Below are 18,683 nucleotides of genomic sequence, written 5' to 3' on the forward strand. Positions count from 1 at the left end.
AGTCTTCAAGCAGAGCAATGTATCCTCAGTTCATCAGAAATAACAATAGTATTAGGCAGCATTTGAACAGGTGAGCAGTGAATAATAAAAGATATTTTGTGCATGATTATAATAGATGTCAATGCTGGACTCTGGTTTAAATGCAGTTTTGAGACCATCATCAGTGAACAATGCAAGCACAGTGTGATTCCATACCCTGTACTCATTTAGTGGATATCTGGAAAGTTAGGCTTAGTTTGAGGGCCTCGATTTAGAATGCACTCCTGCAGTGTATCCATGGTGATTCTCTTTCCTCTCTCTCCATTCTCTGTCTCTCTCTCTCTCTCTCTCTCTCAATGGACCTTCTCCCTCTCTTTCAGAGTCAGAAAGACTCCCCTCTCTGATATATGTTCTCTTGCACTGACTTTTTTTTGTAAAAGTGAGCACAAAATAATGTTGTCAATGAGCTCTGTCTCCCACCTGCAATTTATTTTATGTAATTGTTTTGTAATTTCTGACTCACAATAATATTTTGCAAAACACCATTTCTGCTTCAATGTTTTAAAATGTACTGAATTGGTTGTGTTTTGTGGTTAGAACTCGTATAGACCTCTTCTGCCTCTCCCACACAGAATTACTTGAGAATGACAGCTTTTGGAAGAGTTTGTTAAATTTTCTATGTTAGTTGCTGGGATGGAAGGGGGGAGGCTGTCTAGACAGCAGTAGTAACTGTCTCATTCAGTAAAGGGATGGGGAAAGAATTGAATTTAAGTCTCCTGTTAATGTAGTTGCAGTCTAGTCCGACCAAGAGAGTAAGTGGACACCATTTGATACCAGATTTGTTATATTTGTACTTCCAGAAGGTGTTCAACAAAGTACTTCTTTAAAAGGTAAAGTCATAATGTAAGGACCCACAGTTTTGGAGGTAGTAAATTAGCCTGAACAGAGAATTGGCACATGGGCAGGAAACAGCCCAAGTAAGGATAAGGAGTTCTTTTTTATGTTGGCAACTTGTAACCAGTGGTGTTCCACAGGGATCAGTGCTGGGACCGCAACTGTTTAGAAAATAGAGTAATGACTTGGAGGAAGGAAGTGAATGTGCTGTAGCCAAATTTGCAGAGACATAAAAATAGTTGGAAAGACAGGTTGTAAGAGGGATTCAGTTTGCAGAGAAATTTTGATAGGTTAAGTAAGTGGCAAAAGAGTTGGTAAACAGTATATAATGCAGGAAAATGTGAAGTTCATTTTGGAAGGAAGAACAAAAGAACAGGGTCTTATTTAAATGGAGAAAAACTGCAGAAAGCTGCAGCACAAAGAGACTCAGGAGAATGTGCATGAAACACTGAAAGCTAGCACACTGGCAACAGGTAATCAGGAAGGCTAATAGAATGTCATTATTATGTCAAGTTATTTCAAGAGGTTGGAGTATAAGAGTAGGGAAATCTTACTGTAACTGTACAAGGTGGTGGTGAGACCATGTGGAGCACTGTGAGCAGTTTTAGTCCCCTCACTTAAGGAAAGGTACCAGAGGCAGTTCAGAGAAGGTTCACTAGGATGATCCTGGAATAGAGAGATTGCCTTATGAGCAAAGGCAAAAAAGGTCGGGACTGTACTCATTGGAATTTATTAGAATTAGATATGACTTCATTGAAACATGTAACATACTTAAGGGGTTTTCCCAGGGTAAATGCTGAGAGTATATGTCAAGAGAGAAACAAGAGTTGACTTTTCAGGTCCATGCCCTACTATTAGAGCTAGCAAAAGTTAGAGATGTAAAAGGTTTTGAGCAAATGGAGGGGGATCTGCAGTGGCTAGGTTTAAAGTTATTGATTTTTGTCTTGATAATGATCATCACAGTAAGACGAAAAATCACACACACATACAAAAAAAAACAGATTGGTAGCACCGTCTTCATTTGAGGCTGCTATCAAGCTGCCCTTCTGCCTGTGTGCTTTATCACCTAGTGGTGGCGCTCATAATAGGCACAGCCTTTAGTTGCAAAACATTTTATGGTGCATGGCCAAAATCAGTGAAAAGGGGACAAGTAAATTAACAAAAGATGTGCCCAGAAGAGGTGTGAATGTCAGGATCCTGAATAACCACAAAAGAAACTTGCATCAGTAATTCACTGTTGGATCAAGAAATCAATCTCTGCATCATGAAAAGAAAATTATTAATGTAGGGCAATACTTAACAATGGTAACAATTTTCTCCCTTCACCCACCACATTTATGTGTCACCTGCTAACAGCATCCAGCAATGGCACACTGCTTCACTAAAGCAAATCACAATGTTGCTTTGCTTTGAACAACATCTGGACCTCAGAATGTTGTGCTGAGCTTGTTTCCCACTGCAGTTGTCACATTTTAATAGAAAAGCCATTTCCCAACCCTGACCCATTAATGTTGTGTTGTGACCAGTTTTGTGCCTCCCGAACCTAGTCAAACCTGCTCAAATGTTCTTTAACTAGAAACCTTCATCATCAAAAATGCTTCACTTGTTGGTGCTGATTGGATCAGAAACCGGGCAGTACCATGTTAGAAGCCTACACCACCCGCCTCTGTGTACTTCAAACTGACAGAAACAGGGAAGCTAAAAGGATTTGCATTCATGAAGTGCCCTTCACAACGTCAGAATAAGGCAAGCAAGAGACCAGAGGGAAAGAACTTACATTTCTATTGTGCCCTACACATCTTAAGAGCATTATGGCACTTTACAGCTTGTGAAATGTCATCAGTGTCGTAATGAAGCAACTAATTTGCACACTGCACATTCCCACCAACAGCACTGTGATAATGAGCAGAAAATTTAAGTACATTTAAGTCATCATTGGACAAGCATGTGGACGTACATGGAATAGTGTAGGTTAGATGGGCTTCAGATTGGTATGACAGGTCAGCACAACATTGAGGGCCGAAGGGCCTGTACTGTGCTGTAATGTTCTATGTTCTATAAATCTGCTATCGTGATATTTGTTTGAGGGCTGAAGGTTGTACATGGGAAAGAAAGTCCCTGTTTCATTTTAGTTAGTGCCTTGGGATCCTTTAACTCCAATTCCAAACCGTTCACATTTCTGGCTCAGAAATATATTGGCTGTTGCTTCACAGAGACTGGGTCAAAATCCTGGCTCTCCCTCCTTAACAACAATGTAGGTTCACCCTTAGCAACAGTTCAACAAGGTAGCTCTCCACCACCTTCCCTGGGGTGACTGGGGATGGTCAATAAATGCCAGCCCAGCCAGCAACCCCCATATCCCTATCAGTGAATTAAAAATAATAGAGGACAGCCTGATTCCATTAGCTTAACCTCACTGTAAAATGATACCACTACAGCAACCCTTACACTGCAGTAACCTCAACCTCCCAATCACTTGCCATTTCAATAAATGACCTTGCTCCCATGCTAACATTCTGACTTGTGACAGGGCACTTTACAGCCAGCTGTTTTCAAGCTGAATTGTTCCTGGAGAGGCAAGCAAATCTACTTGATATTTATCAACTCTTCCATATGATCGAGCAGTTGAAAAGCTGTGGTAGTCAGGTCAGTAACTAGAGCACACAGATTTAAGATAATTGCTAAAGAACCAGAGGAGAAGATTGTAATCTTTATTTTGTTGTGATCTGGAAGGTGCTGCCTGAAAGGGAGTTAGAAGCAGATACACCAGAAGCTTCGAAAGAGAATAGGGGAAATGGCTGAAGAAGAAAGGTTCTCATAAGAGTGGGGTTGGTGTGAGAGCAATTGGAACTAGTCAGATAGCTTGTTCACAAGGCTAGCCCACCTTCTGTGCACTACTCCTACATTTAAAAGGCTTGAGCTGAAATATTATTTGGAATGAGTGAGTCACAGCTGCATCTGTTTTCCAGCTGACAGGCTCCAATTTATGTAATGAGCCACTCTGTAAAGTCCAAGTCTTTTACACTCTTAGAAGCTCCAAGGCAGGCGGGTTTTTTTTGATTGAGTGAACCTATTTGGAGGTTTGCCAAGAAAATGTGCCTGATGTTCATGTCCTGTTGGAATCGAATAATGAGCTACGTCGATCATTCAGGCCCCATATTTTATAAAATTCCATTTGCTCAAGTAATGACCTGTTTGTCGGCTGATTTTCAAGGGGAAAAGATGACTGGTTCAGGAATAACAAGCAGAAATGGCAAAGAAGAGTCAATGTTACATTTGATTTTATTTCCCCTCATGGCACCATCCTTGGAGCCCAGTTGCAAGTCCTTCTTCATTCCTGTGATTGAAGCTGCCTTACTATCTCACCTAATACTTAAATTGAGCTTAAATTGTGTGGGTTAGTCAACAATGGGAAGGATCACAACCACATGACCTGATATTTGTGAGTGGGATTCCCAGTCATGTTAAACAGCAAATTGTGCACTGATTCAGGGATGCACTCCATCACCTCTCAATCTCCTGTCCCATGCCACATTACCTGAACAAAATTCAACTATTCTTTACAATGGGGGCTCAAAGTCATTTCAAATTGCTTTTGACTTTTATTTTAAGATCGTTGCTCTGTTCCTGGTTTGAAATGTGAAGACACTGTCTCAGGGAAGATTGATCCCAATTCACGTATACACATCAACTGGAACATTCCGACCACTTTTTTTTCCAGATGCGAGTCATTGTAAAATTAATTGTACAAAAGATAATAAAACAATGAACTGCAGATGCTTAAGATCTGAAATGAAAACAGAAAGTGCTGGAGAAACTCAGCATGTCTGAGAGCATCTGTGGAAAGAAACAGCTCTTGCTTTCTTCAGATCAAAAGAGTGGCCACGGGTACCCACAAGAGTCCATGTTATGTCTGTCTCTTTGTGGGGTACATGGAACATTCCTTGTTCCAGAGATATCCTAGCCTCTACCCACAACTCTTTCACCAGTACATCAATGATACCATCGGTGCTGCTTCCCTCATTTGTCTGGAATGGGAAATATTGATCAGTTTCGCTTCCACTCTGTTCTCAACTTAGCCTAGTCCACCTCTGATTCCTCCCTTCCTTTCCTCAACATCTCTGTTTCCATTTCTGGAGACAAGCTGGCCACCAATATACCTAGACTATACAGCCTTACATGCTGCCTCCTGTAAAAACTCTACTCCGTTCTCCCAGTTCCTCCAACTCTGTCGCACCTGTTCCAATAATGCTAGCTTCTCCACAAAGGAGCCTCCCAAATGTCCACCTTCTTCCTCAATCAAGGATTCCCCACCACCACAGTTGACAGGGCTCTCAGCCGTGTCTGACCCATATCCCACACTTCTGCAATCACCCCTCCTCTTCCCTCCCACAACAGCAATAGCATTCCCCCTTGTCCTCAATTACCAGCCTCTGCATCGAAAGGATCATAAACCACCATTTTCTGACTGCCCCAGTGGGAAGCCACAATTGGACATATATCCCCCTCCCCTCCCTTTTCAGTGTTCCACAGGAACCATTCACTCCAGGATATCCCAGTCCACTATCGCCCAATACCCCCATGGACCCTTACCATGCAATTGCAGAAATTATAATATCTGCCTGCTTACTTCTTCTGTCCTCACTGTCCAATGCCCCAAACACATTTGCCGGGTGAAGCAGTGATTTACCTGTGCTGCACTCAAGCTGGTCTACTGTATTCACTGCTCACAATTTGATCTCCTCTACACTAGGGAGATGAATGCAGACTGGGCATCCTCTTTGCAGAACACTAATGTTCTGTCTGTAAAAATGGCCCTGAACTTCCAGTTGCCTGTCACTTCAACATCCCACCATGTTCCCTGGCCAACATCTGTTGCTGCAGTGTTCCAGTGAAGCTCAGCCGAAGCTGGAAGAACAACATCTCATCTTCCACCTCAGTACCTTCCAGCCCTCAGGGCTCAACATTGTTAAACACATCCTCCATGCTCATTACTCTCCTCTAAACCCCCAGGTCTGTTCCTTACATGTTGATCCGAGCACAGCTAATACATTTTCAACTATTCATGCTTTACATTACCGCCAATTCAGCATTTGCTTCTTTCCCAGTTTATCAGCAATCCCTTTTTTCTCTCATTCTCTGGCACTGTCTCCACCTATTCATCTCACACCCTTCCCCTACCGCCTTGCTATCACAGCATAAATATTTCCCTTCCCCAGCTCCTTTGAAGAAGGGTCGCTACACACGAAACATTAGCTCTCTTTTTCTCTCTTCACAGATGCTGCCAGACCTCCTGAGTTTTGCCAGCAATTTCCGTTTTAGTGTCATATTATACAGAAACCATTTGCAATAAATTGGTTGGGGGGGCGCGATAGAATAATGTTTCTCTTTTTTCCCTCACCTAGTTTGTAAACAGTGTACCTGTTTGATGGTTGTGCAAGTAGAATAGTTAAGCAAAGGTCCCTATTCATTGAGTTCCACCATTCACTTGTGTCTCTACAGAGTGCCTCAGCAGAAACCCTATACTGGGACCAGTGAACATTGGGATCTCCCAAGGTTGTCTAAGGGGAGATATACAAATGCAGATTTTCACATTGAAAGAAGGTTGTATGCATATTCCTGTACATTCAAAACATGGATAAGTTCTAAATCTGTAATTGTGGCAAACAGCACTATTTCAATGTTATAGACATCAGCCTGGAAGGGAAGCTTAGAAAGACTCTTGCTTGGGTAAAAATAAAAAGTGCTTTTTGGAAAGATCAATATCCAATACATTTACACAAAACATAACATAAATAAACATGTGAAATAGTCACACACACATCTTCCTTTATTTCTTTATTCATTCTTAGTACATGGGCATCATTGGTAATGTCAACATTTATTACCAATCCCTAGTTACTCTCAAGAAGGTTGGTGCTTCAGCAGCTGCAGTATCTCTGGTGTAGGTACACCCAGAATATTGTGAAGTTGGGAGTTCATCAACATTCACCCAGCCAAGGTGACCCATACGGACGATGATGGAGTTCTCCTACAACACTGCAAACTGAACCTGGTGCTGCTACTTGCTCACACTGCCAGGAAGGAAGCTTGAGGGAAGTTTCAGAGCTGCTGTAGAAATTCCTTTAACCTTAGCAGGGGGAATTAAACTGTACCGCTCCTGGTCTGATTTTGAATTATTACTTTGCCTGTTAGATGGAAACTTACTGAACAAAATCTGTCTCAATCAGTAAAAGGTAAGAGATAGCACTCAGGGGGAGAAAAATTAATAGTAAAATTTCTTCTTGAAGCTATCTATTCAAAGCTTCTCCAATGCTCTTGTTTCAAACTTAATTCAGGGCAGCACTAAATAATATTAACAAGGTGATTAACCACTTCCACACTCTCAGCCTGACAGACACATAGAAGTGACCTAAAATGCTGGTGTCTATTTGAAAGGGCAGTGAAAGCAGATTTAATGATAATTTTCGAAAGGGAACTGGAGGAATGCATGACCTATGTGTTAAGAGCAATGGAGCCAGAAATAGATAATACTATCAAAGGACTGAATGGCCTTCCATGCTATGTGATTCTGCAAACTCAAGGAAGTGTTTTATTTTTACTCACTTGTGGGACGTGGCCATCGCTGGCAGGCCAGCATTTTATTGCCTGTCCCTAGGTGCTATTGTTTAGAAGTAAGTTTTAGTTACTCAAACAGGGAGGTTCACGGGACAGCTGTTCCATGTGACAAGGAATAAATCTTATTTAGTTGGCAAAAGTGATTAACTGTTTTGGAATCCTTTAATGTTTTTATGCTCCATTCCCCCACCCCACCTATTTCATTATAAGCAAGTTGGAAATAGTATTTAAATTACTGTGACAAGTTGGACCGTCCAGCTGAATGAGCTACAGGTCCTCTGAAGTACAAACAGAAAAATAAAAGTCCATTTATCTTTGGAAAAATAAACGAAGACCCCGTTTTGTGGTGGTTTTGACTGCCTGAATTGCATGGGGATTTTTTAAGGATTGTTAATTTTAACTAATCTGATACTTGGTGACCCAGACTCTAGGTTTCTGCTTACTGCTGGGATGGTACAAATTGTGGAAGTTTCTCAATTGATTTTCAAAAATGTTCTCAAGTCCAGCCATGATCTCACCCCTGTTCAGTTTCAAATTTACCAAAAACAATCACAGGCATGTCTATTGTTCACAGGAACCAACTAACTAGTACTGTGTAAACACCAGTGCTGAAGGGGTTTTGTACTGCCTTTACCTAGAACTCCACTTCTTCACCCTCTCATTATGGTTACTACCCCAGAATGCCCAAGGTATGAAAATTATGCTCATGGACAGTGTCACAAAACAAAAATTGAAGCCACGAATTAAAAACAGAAACTTGTTGAAAATACCCAACAGGTCAGGAAGCACCTTTGGCAGGAGAAACAGAGTTAATTTATCAGGGGTATAATAGGAAAAATGGAATTCAAAACACAAAGAGATTGGTCACTCTCTTACTAAATAGTGGAGCAGGCTTGGAGGGCTGACTGGCCTACTCCCATCTTGTTAGTTGTCAGTGTTTGACCTCCCCAGAGAACAAAGGAGACTGGGCCACTGGCTATATTCAAGGCTGAGACAGAACGATTTAAGGAAGTCAGTGGTTATGGGGATAGGCAGTACGGTTAGCCACAAATGTATTGAACGGCATAAGCTCAAGGGCTTTCTCCTGGTCTTACTTCTAATGATTTTATTTGCCTTTAAAAAGAAGTTTTATTAAGTCCTCTCCCCCACGTTTACTGTCTGATGTGCTGAGTATTTCCAGCATTTTCTGTGCCCACTTCCAGTGTCAAAATGTGTGAATTTCCTCCCTAGTGTGCGCTCAAGGATGCCACTATGCTGTGTGAGCAGCCATTGCTCCCAATGCTAAGAGGTGGCAAAAGGGATGAGGCTCTGAAGACAAACTTTTAACAAGTCAAGAAATAAATTAGAAAGCAGGGTCCTCCAAAGTTCTTCTCTGTAGATTACTCCCAATGTCACACACCATTGAGAAGGATAGAACTGCTAAATAGGTGGTTGGAGAGATGTGGCAGGAGGGAGGGCTATACATTCCAACAGAGAAACACAGAATACTAACAGGAGTAGGCCATTCAGCCCTTCGAACCTGCTCTGCCATTCAACGTGATCATGGCTGATTGTCCAACTCAATCCCCTGTTCCCACTTTCTTCCCCATACTCTTTGACTTCTCTAGCTCCAAAAAATAGATATAACTCCTCCTTGAACAGGTGGATAGATTCACTCTCAATAGATAGCTTTGCTGGGGGTGATTGCTAGTGCTGCCGCAGGACTAGCTGGTCAGAGGAAGGGGAGGCAAAGGCTACAAAATGGACAGTTAATAAAAGCCATTTGAAGATTAGTGGTGTGTATTCCAAAATAAAGAGTCAAGTGAGTAAGCAGATGAGGCTGAGGGCCACAGGTAGGCACTTGCAAGTGTGGTTTTGTCATGACCGAAGGATGAGCAATTGACAATCTTGGTGACAGGGTTGAGAGTTGGGATAGATAGGGGATACAAAAAAAGGTGTTGTGAGAAAGAACCACAGCTGTGGGGAAGAATAGGTGTAAGGATCATCAAATGAGACCATACAGCCCATACAGGGACTGTCAATTAAGCATTCGCCTGGCAGGGAGCATATGATAGATCCCAGTACACTCGGAGGTGGATAGAAGAGTAAATCTGAAGGGAAATTCAGGATGTTGCTCGGAATGGAGGGTGAGAGATATAAAAATAGACTGAAAAGACTGGGACTTATTTCACTTGGAGCTTAGGAGGCTGAGTGATGACCTTATTCAGGTTTATACAAGCATGAGTGGCATAGATAAGGTGAATAGCAAAGGTCTTTTCCCCAGGGTGGGGTAGTTCAAAATGGGAGTCATATTTTTAAGCTGAGAGGACAATCATTTAAAAGGCATGAGGAGCAATTTTTTTTTTACACAAAGCACAGAATGAACTTCCAGAGGAAGTGGTAGATGGAGATGCAGTTATAATGTTTAAAAGACATTTGGATAAGTTCATGAATAGGAAAGGGTTGGAGGGACATAGGCCAAGCACAGACAGCTGTAACTAGTTTAGCTTGGGAATAAGTTGGGAAACAAAAAAGCAACAGAAATTTCTGCTACACTACGGAACTGGGATAGAATCAATGTGAAAAGAATGAACATGAGGCGTGGAATTCTTCAGAGGTGTTCAGGAAGATTGTGTTTTTGACAAGTATGATGCAACCCATTGAGAGGGGGCCAGTGCTAGACTCAATTTAGCAAACCATTGTGTTCAGAATGTCAGTAAGACAGCTCTGAGTTTGAATGGGGAATGGGGGTAGGATTTCTATGGAAGGATATGCTTGAAAAGTGGAAAGGCTTTTTGAAGCTGTCACACTGTACGGTGCAGGGAGTAAACTCACTCGAGAGGACGTGGACAAAAATGAGCGGCACAGTGGTTAGCACTGCTGCCTCACACCCAGGTTCGATTCCAGCCTCGGGTGACTCCCTATGTGGAGTTTGCACATTCTCCCCACATCCACGTGGGTTTCCTCCGGGTCTTCAGTTTCCTCTCACAGTCCAAAGATGTGTAGGGTAGGTAGATTGGCCATGCAAAATTTCCCATAGTGTTCAGGGAGGTGTGGATTAGGTGGGTTATAGGGGATGGGTCTGGGTGGGATGCTCTGAGGTTCAGTGTGGACTTGTTGGGCCGAAGGTCCTGTTTGCACACTGTAGGGATTCTGATTCTAATTGTACACTTTAGGCACAAACAGACTGGAGCTTTAATTTGTTTTAAAGATGTGGCTGAGGGAAAACAGTTTAAAGATCTTTGCTCAATGAAAACATTTAATAATTTTAGATACAGTGACTATGGCGGTGGGGTAAGGGGGCAGCAAGTCAAAAATAAGACAATCACCAAGAAATCAACAGGGAACTCAGGAGAAGCATCTTCACCCAGAGATTGGGGAGAATATTCAGAGAATGTGACTCGGGAGAAACGTTTTCACCCAGAGAGTGGCCAAGTGTGTGGAACTTGCTCCCACAGGGAGAGGCTGAGTACAGTATAGTCACAGGGGGAGTAAGGGGATACACGATAGAAGTATGGGTCAGTTATTTTGAAACAAAAACCTTTCATTGCTAATTGATTTCCTGGCACAAGACCACAAGCATAAATGTTTTTCCATCGTGTAGTGGCTTTCAATTTAATGGGGTTGACAATTATTGAGGATATTGATGTTCCTGCATGAGTCCAAAAAGCTATATGTGAACATGAATATTGAAAGAATATTATGAAATGACTGGAGACAGTGAGAATGTTGTAGCCTCTGAAAACCAAAAGGTGGTCATCAAGAGGAGTCCTGGGGTCAGGTGGCATTGGGGGGAGCGGGGAGAGGCAGTGGATGTTTGGTATTTTCTGCTGTGCTGGTCAGGTCAGCAGAAAAGAGCAAAAATAAAATTCAATGTAGTGAACTGTCACACAACTTCAAGGGCATTTAAATGGTCATTGGATAAACATATGGATAATAATGGAATACTGTAGGTTGGATGGGCTTCAGTTTAGTTTCACAGGTCGGCGCAACATCAAGAGCTGAAGGGCCTGTACTGCGCTGTAGTGTTCTATGTTTTATAATGTATTTGGAGAAGCCAAACAAGGCAGAGCAATGCATAACAAATGGCAAGACTCCAAGACACGTAAAGGACCAGAGGAACTTGGATTGTCTGCCTACACAACTGCGCACCCCCCGCTCCCAACACTAGCAGTACAAAATGATAAGGTAAGACCATAAGATGTGGGAGCAGAAGTACACCATTCAGACACATTCAGTCTGCCTTGCAATTCAATGAGATCATGGCTGCTCTGATTATCGTCAATCCAAAACTGTTCACAATATTCCAGCTGGGGTCTGACTAATGCCTTGTCTAGTTTCAGCAAATCCTACTTTCATACTTCACTCTCTTTGAAATAAAGGCCAGCAGTCCATTTGCCTTCCCTATTACCAGCTGAACTTGGGTGCTAGCATTGACAGATTCATGGACAAGGATTCCCAAATCTGTCTGTACTGTAGCTTTCTGCAAATGTTTTCCATTTGAATATTCTGTTCCTCTATTCTTCCTACCAAAATGTATAACCTCACATTTCCCCACATTATGTTCCATATGCACAAGGAATGCTTCCTTTTAATCGTTCAGGCCTGGAATTTGGAAACAGGGAGGATATAGACCAACCATAATAAAACACTATTTATACTGTAACTTGGTTACTGTGTAGAGTTCTGCTCACAACATATGGGAAAGAGTGATCTGACTAACATGAATGTAGAGATTCACCAGTTGATTTAATATTGACGGAAACAGTTTGACGAAAGACTGGCCAGAACTTAGCTTTCGTCATTTGGAGGAGGAGAAGCTGAGGAGACATTTAAGTGAGTGCATAGAATTAAGAGGTCTGGATCAATTGGGAAGGAGGACCTATGTTCCTTTTCAGAGAAGTCAACAACCAGGGTTGATGTGGGCATAAATTTAAATCCATTAGCAAAAAATTGGAAGAACATTAAAGAATAACTTTAGTTTCACCCTCAGAATGACTGGAGCCTAAGGGTCACTGCCTAAACGGGTGGTACAGCAAAATCCTTCGTCCCTTGAGAAGATGGTCACAAAGTTAAAGTGCAGTCATCTACAGAGCTATGGACCAAGCTAGATAAACAGTGATACACACTGGACAGCCCGTTTTACGACTGACACTGACGTTTGGCCACATCTACACTTTTCCATATTTCTACAAATTACACAGGCATTTAAAAAGACGGTTATCGTATTATTTACAGTTTCATACTGGAGTTGAGCTTTGAGGGTGAGAGATGGCCACTTGACTGGACTATTCCTGACTGCCAATCTTGTGAAGAATCTGTTTGCTGTCCAATCAGTGTGGGGAGGTGGGGCACCATCAGTGAGGGGGGGACCAATGGTGGGAGTCCTGGGTCTGAGCTGTTGGTGGCAGTAAGTCATGTGATCAGTAAAGCAACTGGGCAATCTCTACCTGAGCCCAGCTCTAAAGGGAAGCCAAGTCAATGAAGGGTACATCTGCTAATCAACTGACAGGAGAACTGTTATGGGAATGAAGCGAAAAAGAGCTTGGTCTTGGAGAAAAAGGTGGGATGTCATCTGTTTTTGCAAGATTGTGCCTTTGGATAGCTCCAGCAGCATCTCTACTGAGTCATGTTGAGTTTCTGGTCCAATTGTTCCTTCTCAGTTGTCTTTAGCCAGCAACTGTGCAGCTCTCTGATGATTTCTTCACGTTACCTCTGTCCGGTGGTGGGAGTGGGGATGGGGCAAGGGAGACTATATTTACATACATTTGAATCCCACCCCATGCCCATGTCTCTGACATCCTTATGGGGTGAATGGAGGGGGGGTGGGGTTGGTGTGTAGTGTCACGTGACCTGCAGCCTCTCCCACTGCTGACTGCCAAGCTCAGGGTGACAGGTGGTGGTCCCCACCCTCTCAGATTCGCTGTCCAGGCAGGCGCCAGTTATCAGCTGTTGGATGGCCAACCCCTTCAGCTTCCATTTCTGAAATGAGCAACAGAGACATGGTTACACGTGCTATGTGTTCATGCAGTGCCTTACATGACATCAAGATGGACTGTGGTCACATTTCACAATGCGAAGTTTCTCACTCTCGGTTGGCGTAACCTTGTCAAACGCTTTACTGAAATCCATATACACCACATCAACCGTTTTACCCTCATCCACCTGTTTAGTCACCTTCTCAAAGAATTCAATAAGGTTGTGAGGCACAACCCTTCACAAAACTGTGTTGACTATCCCTAATCAAATTATTCCTTTCTAGATGATTATAAATCCTCTCTTATAATCCTCTCCAACACTTTACCCACAACTGAAGTAAGGCTCACTGGCCTATAATTACCAGGGTTGTCTCTACTCCCCTTCTTGAACAAGGGGACAACATTTGCTATCCTCGAGTATTCTGGGACTATTCCTGTAGTCAATGACAACATAAAGATCAAAACCAAAGGCTCTGCAATCTCATCCCTAACTTCCCTGAGAGTCCTAGGATAAATCCCATTTGGCCCAGGGGACTAATCTATTTTCACACTTTCCAGAATTGCTAACACCTCTTCCTTATGAGCCTTAATCCAGCCTAGTCTAATAGCCTGTATCTCAATATTCTCCTCGACAACATTGTCTTTTTCCTGTGTGAATGCTGACGAAAAATATTCATTTAGCACCTCACCTATCTCTTCGGACTCCACGCACAACTTCCCACTACTGTCCTTGACTGGCCGTAATCTTACTCTAGCCATTCATTTATTCCTGACATACCTATAGAAAGCTTTAGGGTTTTCCTTGATCCTACCTGCCAAAGACTTCTCAAGCACCCTCCTGGCTCTTCTTGGCTCTCTCTTTAGGTCCTTCCTGGCTAACTTGTAACTCTCAAGCACCCTAACTGAGCCTTCACGCCCAATCTTTACGTAAGCCTCCTTCTTCCTCTTGACAAGAGATTCAACTTGTTTAGTAAACCACGGTTCCCTCGGTCAACCACTTCCTTCCTGCCCGATAGGTACACACTTATCAAGGACACGCAGTAGCTGTTCCTTGAACAAGCTCCACATTTCAATTGTGCCCAGCCTCTGCAGTTTCCTTCCCCATCCTATGCATTCTAAATCTTGCCTCATAATTGATTTTCCCTCAGCTATAACTCTTGCCCTGTGGTATATACCTATCCCTTTCCATCGCTAAGGTAAACATATTGTGGGGTCACTATCACTGAAGTGCTCACCTACCTCCAATTCTAACACCTGGCCTAGTTCATTACCCAGTACCAAATTCAATGTTGCCTCACCTCTTGTTGGCCTATCTACATTCTGTGTCAGGAAACCCTCCTGCACACATTGGACAAAAACTGACCATCTGAAGTATTCCAACCAGTGTCTCCAGTCAATATTTGGAAAGTTAAAGCCCCCATAACAACTACCCTGTTACTTTTGCTCCTATCCAGAATCATCTTTGTAATCCTTTCCTCTACATCTCTGGAACTTCTCGGAGGCCTACAGAAAACACCCAACAGGGTGACCTGTCCTTTCCTGTTTCTAACCTCAGCCCATAATACTTCAGTAGACGAGTCCTCATCAAACGTCCTTTCTGCCGCCGTAATACTGTCCTTGACTAACAATGCCACACCTCCTCCTCTTTTTACCACCTTCCCTGATCTTACTGAAACATCTAGACCCCGCAACCTGCAGCAACCATTCCTGTCCCAGCTCTATCCATGTCTCTGAAATGGCCACAACATTGAAGTCCCAGGTACCAACCCATGCTGCAATCCTTATTCTGGATGCTCCTAGTGTTTAAGTAGACATAATTCAAACCACCTTCCTGCCTGCTGGTACACTCCTGCAACCTTGAAACCTTATTAAACTCTCAACCTCCTGTTCGCTGGAGCTACAATTCAGGTTCCTACCCCCCTCTGCTGAATTAGTTTAAACCCTCCCGAAGAGCATGAGCAAATTCCCCCCCCCCCCCCCCAGATATTGATACCCCTCTGGTTCAGGTGTAGACCATCCCATTTGTAGAGGTCCCACCTATCCCAGAATGAGCCCCAATTATTCAGGTATCTGAATCCCTCCCTCCTGCACCATCCCTGTAGGCACATGTTCAACTGTTGTCTCTCCCTATTCCTCACCTTGCTAGCACGTGGCACGGGTAACAAACCAGAGATAACAACTCTGCTTGTTCTAGCTCCACACCTGCTCCCTAGCTCCTTGAATATGAACGAAACACAACCAAACCCTCTCTGATGAAGGGTCTAGGCCCGAAACGTCAGCTTTTGTGCTCCTGAGATGCTGCTTGGCCTGCTGTGTTCATCCAGCTCCACACTTTGTTATCTTGGATTCTCCAGCATCTGCAGTTCCCATTATCACAACCAAATGGGACTTGTTTAGTTCAGGAAATCTTGTTGGCATGGACAATTTGGACCAAAGGGTCTGTTTCCATGCTCTATGATTTTTTATGAATAATATACAAACCTTCACACTTAATGAGAATGTTAGGTAACAAGGTGTAGAGCTGGATGAACACAGCAGGCCAAGCAGCATCAGAGGAGCAAGAAGGCTGACGTTTCAGGTCTGGACCCTTCTTTAGAAATTTCTGAATTCGGACATTAGTGAACCAGATGGGGTTTCACAACTAACATTTTTAACTCCAGATTAACTACCCATTGGATTTAAATTTAATTACAGGGGTCTTGGGCCAGCAGCTAGTTCAGTGACATTAACGCTGCATCACTGTCTTCCCCATCCCAAACAGTGGGCTCTATCTTATTTAAGCATTTTAAATCTGACATCAATAGTATTTTGTGGAATATTAAAGCATGGTAGGCTGAAGCCTTTGAAATATAGACCAGCTATGTTCCCAGTGTATGGCAGAACACACTCAAGGCTGGATGGCCTCTTTCTGTTTCTATTATGAATGTCAACAGGGCAATCACTGGTTTGTAAGAACACGGAGTGCAACATTCAGTGTTTGTATCTCCCCTTCCATCCCATACAAATGCAGCATTGTCAAAAAGTGAGCCACTCTTCTGTGTAATAGCGAAATTATATAGTGGACTATTAATCCACAGAATATATTCAAATTTGATCACAGCAATCTGCCATTTTAAATTTAGTTTTGAATAATCTGGAATAACAAAAAAAAGTCTAGGGTCAAAATGTTGACAGTGAGGCTGCTAGATTGTCAATGTTTAGAAAAACTGATTCTCGTCCCTTAAGGCAGGAGATGTGCCGGTGTTTGTAAGTGACTCCATTTCCACACCAACACTTGTGACTACCTTTAATCATAGAATCCCTGTAGTGTGGAAGCAGAGTCTTTGGGCCAACAAGTCCGCACTAACCCTTGGAGCATCCCACCCAGACCCATCCCTGTGTAACCCCTCTAATCTACACATCCCTGAGTACTATGGGCAATTTAGCACAGCCAATCCACCTAGCCTGCATATCTTTGGATTGTGAGAGGAAACTGGAGCACGCAGAGGAAACCCTGCAGACACAAGGAGAACATGCCAACTCCACACAGACAGTAGCCTGAGGGTGGAATTGAACCCGGATCCCTGGTACTGTGAGGCTGCAGTACTAACCACTAAACCACTGTGTCAACTGATGTGTTCTGAAGTGGTCAGTATCACCAAGCACTTCAAGGGTTGGCTTACAAATGCCAGCCTTGTCAGCTATACTTCCTTAAATGCTTTTTCTGGCAGTGGGAGGAAGTGCACAGCCAAACTGTTCAAACATGTGGCCCTTTAAATTCTGTTGCATAGCCTCATGCTGTGTAATTTAAAGGGGCCGGCTTGTGGCTGCCTCTGTTTTGATGGGCTTTGTGACTGCTGCTTGGCTGAGAGGATAAAGTTGCTGATAGTTGGCATTCACGCCCTGAGAGTGAATGGGTCACAGTGGGATTGTGAGAGGTGGGGGAAATGCTGAGCAAGAATCGACCTTGCTGTGTTCCTCTGGTGATTATAATAAGATTGCCAAGTGAACGTCATAGTATTTGAGATAATGGGACTGCAGATGCTGGAGAATCCAAGATAACAAAGTGTGGAGCTGGATGAACATAGCAGGCCAAGCAGCATCTCAGGAGCACAAAAGCTGACGTTTCGAGCCTAGACCCTTCATCAGAGTGGGGGATGGGGAGAGGGAACTGGAATAAATAGGGAGAGAGGGGGAGGCAGACCGAAGATGGAGAGAAAAGAAGATAGGTGGAGAGGACAGGATAGGTGGGGAGGTAGGGAGGGGTTAGGGCAGTCCAGGGAAGACGGACAAGTCAAGGAGGCGGGATGAGGTTAGTAGGTAGGAAATCGAGATGCGGATAGGTGAGAGGAAGAACAGGTTAGGGAAGCGGGGACAAGCTGGGTTGGTTTTGGGATGCAGTGGGGGAAGAGGGGATTTTGAAGCTTGTGAAGTCCACATTGATACCATTGGGCTGCAGGGTTCCCAAGCGGAGTATGAGTTGCTGTTCTCCCAAACCATCATCTCCAATACCATCCATGACCTCATCACCTCGGGGGACCTCCCATCCACAGCCTCCAACCTTATCGTTCCCCAACCCCGCAGAGCCCGTTTCTATCTCCTTCCCAAAATCCACAAACCCGCCTGCCCTGGTCGACCTATTGTCTCAGCCTGTTCCTGCCCCACCGAACTCACCTCCACCTATCTAGACTCCATTTTCTCCCCTTAATCCAGGAACTCCCCACCTACATCCGTGACACCACCCACGCCCTCCACCTCCTCCAGAACTTCCAATTCCCTGGTGCCCAACACCTCATTTTCACCATGGACGTCCAGTCCCTATACACCTGTATTCCTCATGCAGATGGCCTCAAGGCCCTCCGCTACTTCCTGTCCCACAGGCCCGACCAGTCCCCCTCCACTGACATCGTCATCCGACTAGCTGAACTCGTCCTCAACCTCAACAACTTCTCTTTCGATTCCTCCCACTTCCTACAGACAAAGGGGGTGGCCATGGGTACCCACATGGGCCCAAGCTACCTGCCTCTTTGTAGGTTACGTGGAACAGTCCCTCTTCCGCACCTATACAGGCCCCAAACCCCACCTCTTCCTCCGTTACATTGATGACTGTATCGGCGCTGCCTCTTGCTCCCCAGAGGAGCTCGAACAGTTCATCCACTTCACCAACACCTACCACCCCAACCTCAAGTTCACCTGGGCCATCTCCAACACAACCCTCAGCTTCCTGGACCTTTCAGTCTCCTTCTCAGGTAACCA

General features: G+C 43.8%; 1 protein-coding gene across 2 annotated transcripts in view; it reads right to left on the reverse strand.

Annotated features, from left to right (window-relative positions):
* Positions 1 to 6,707: 6,707 nt before the first annotated feature.
* galnt16 (UDP-N-acetyl-alpha-D-galactosamine:polypeptide N-acetylgalactosaminyltransferase 16) overlaps positions 6,708 to 18,683 on the reverse strand; it is a 100,706-nt gene continuing 88,730 nt past the window's right edge. For both annotated transcript variants that reach the window (XM_048537111.2, XM_048537110.2), the window contains one exon: positions 6,708 to 13,452. In XM_048537111.2, coding sequence (XP_048393068.1) covers positions 13,315 to 13,452 — 138 coding nt within the window. In that variant the 3' untranslated portion in view covers positions 6,708 to 13,314. The remainder of the gene's footprint in view (positions 13,453 to 18,683) is intronic.

The sequence above is a fragment of the Stegostoma tigrinum genome, chromosome 10 (assembly GCF_030684315.1).
Source record: "Stegostoma tigrinum isolate sSteTig4 chromosome 10, sSteTig4.hap1, whole genome shotgun sequence".
NCBI classification, from domain to species: Eukaryota; Metazoa; Chordata; class Chondrichthyes; order Orectolobiformes; family Stegostomatidae; genus Stegostoma; species Stegostoma tigrinum.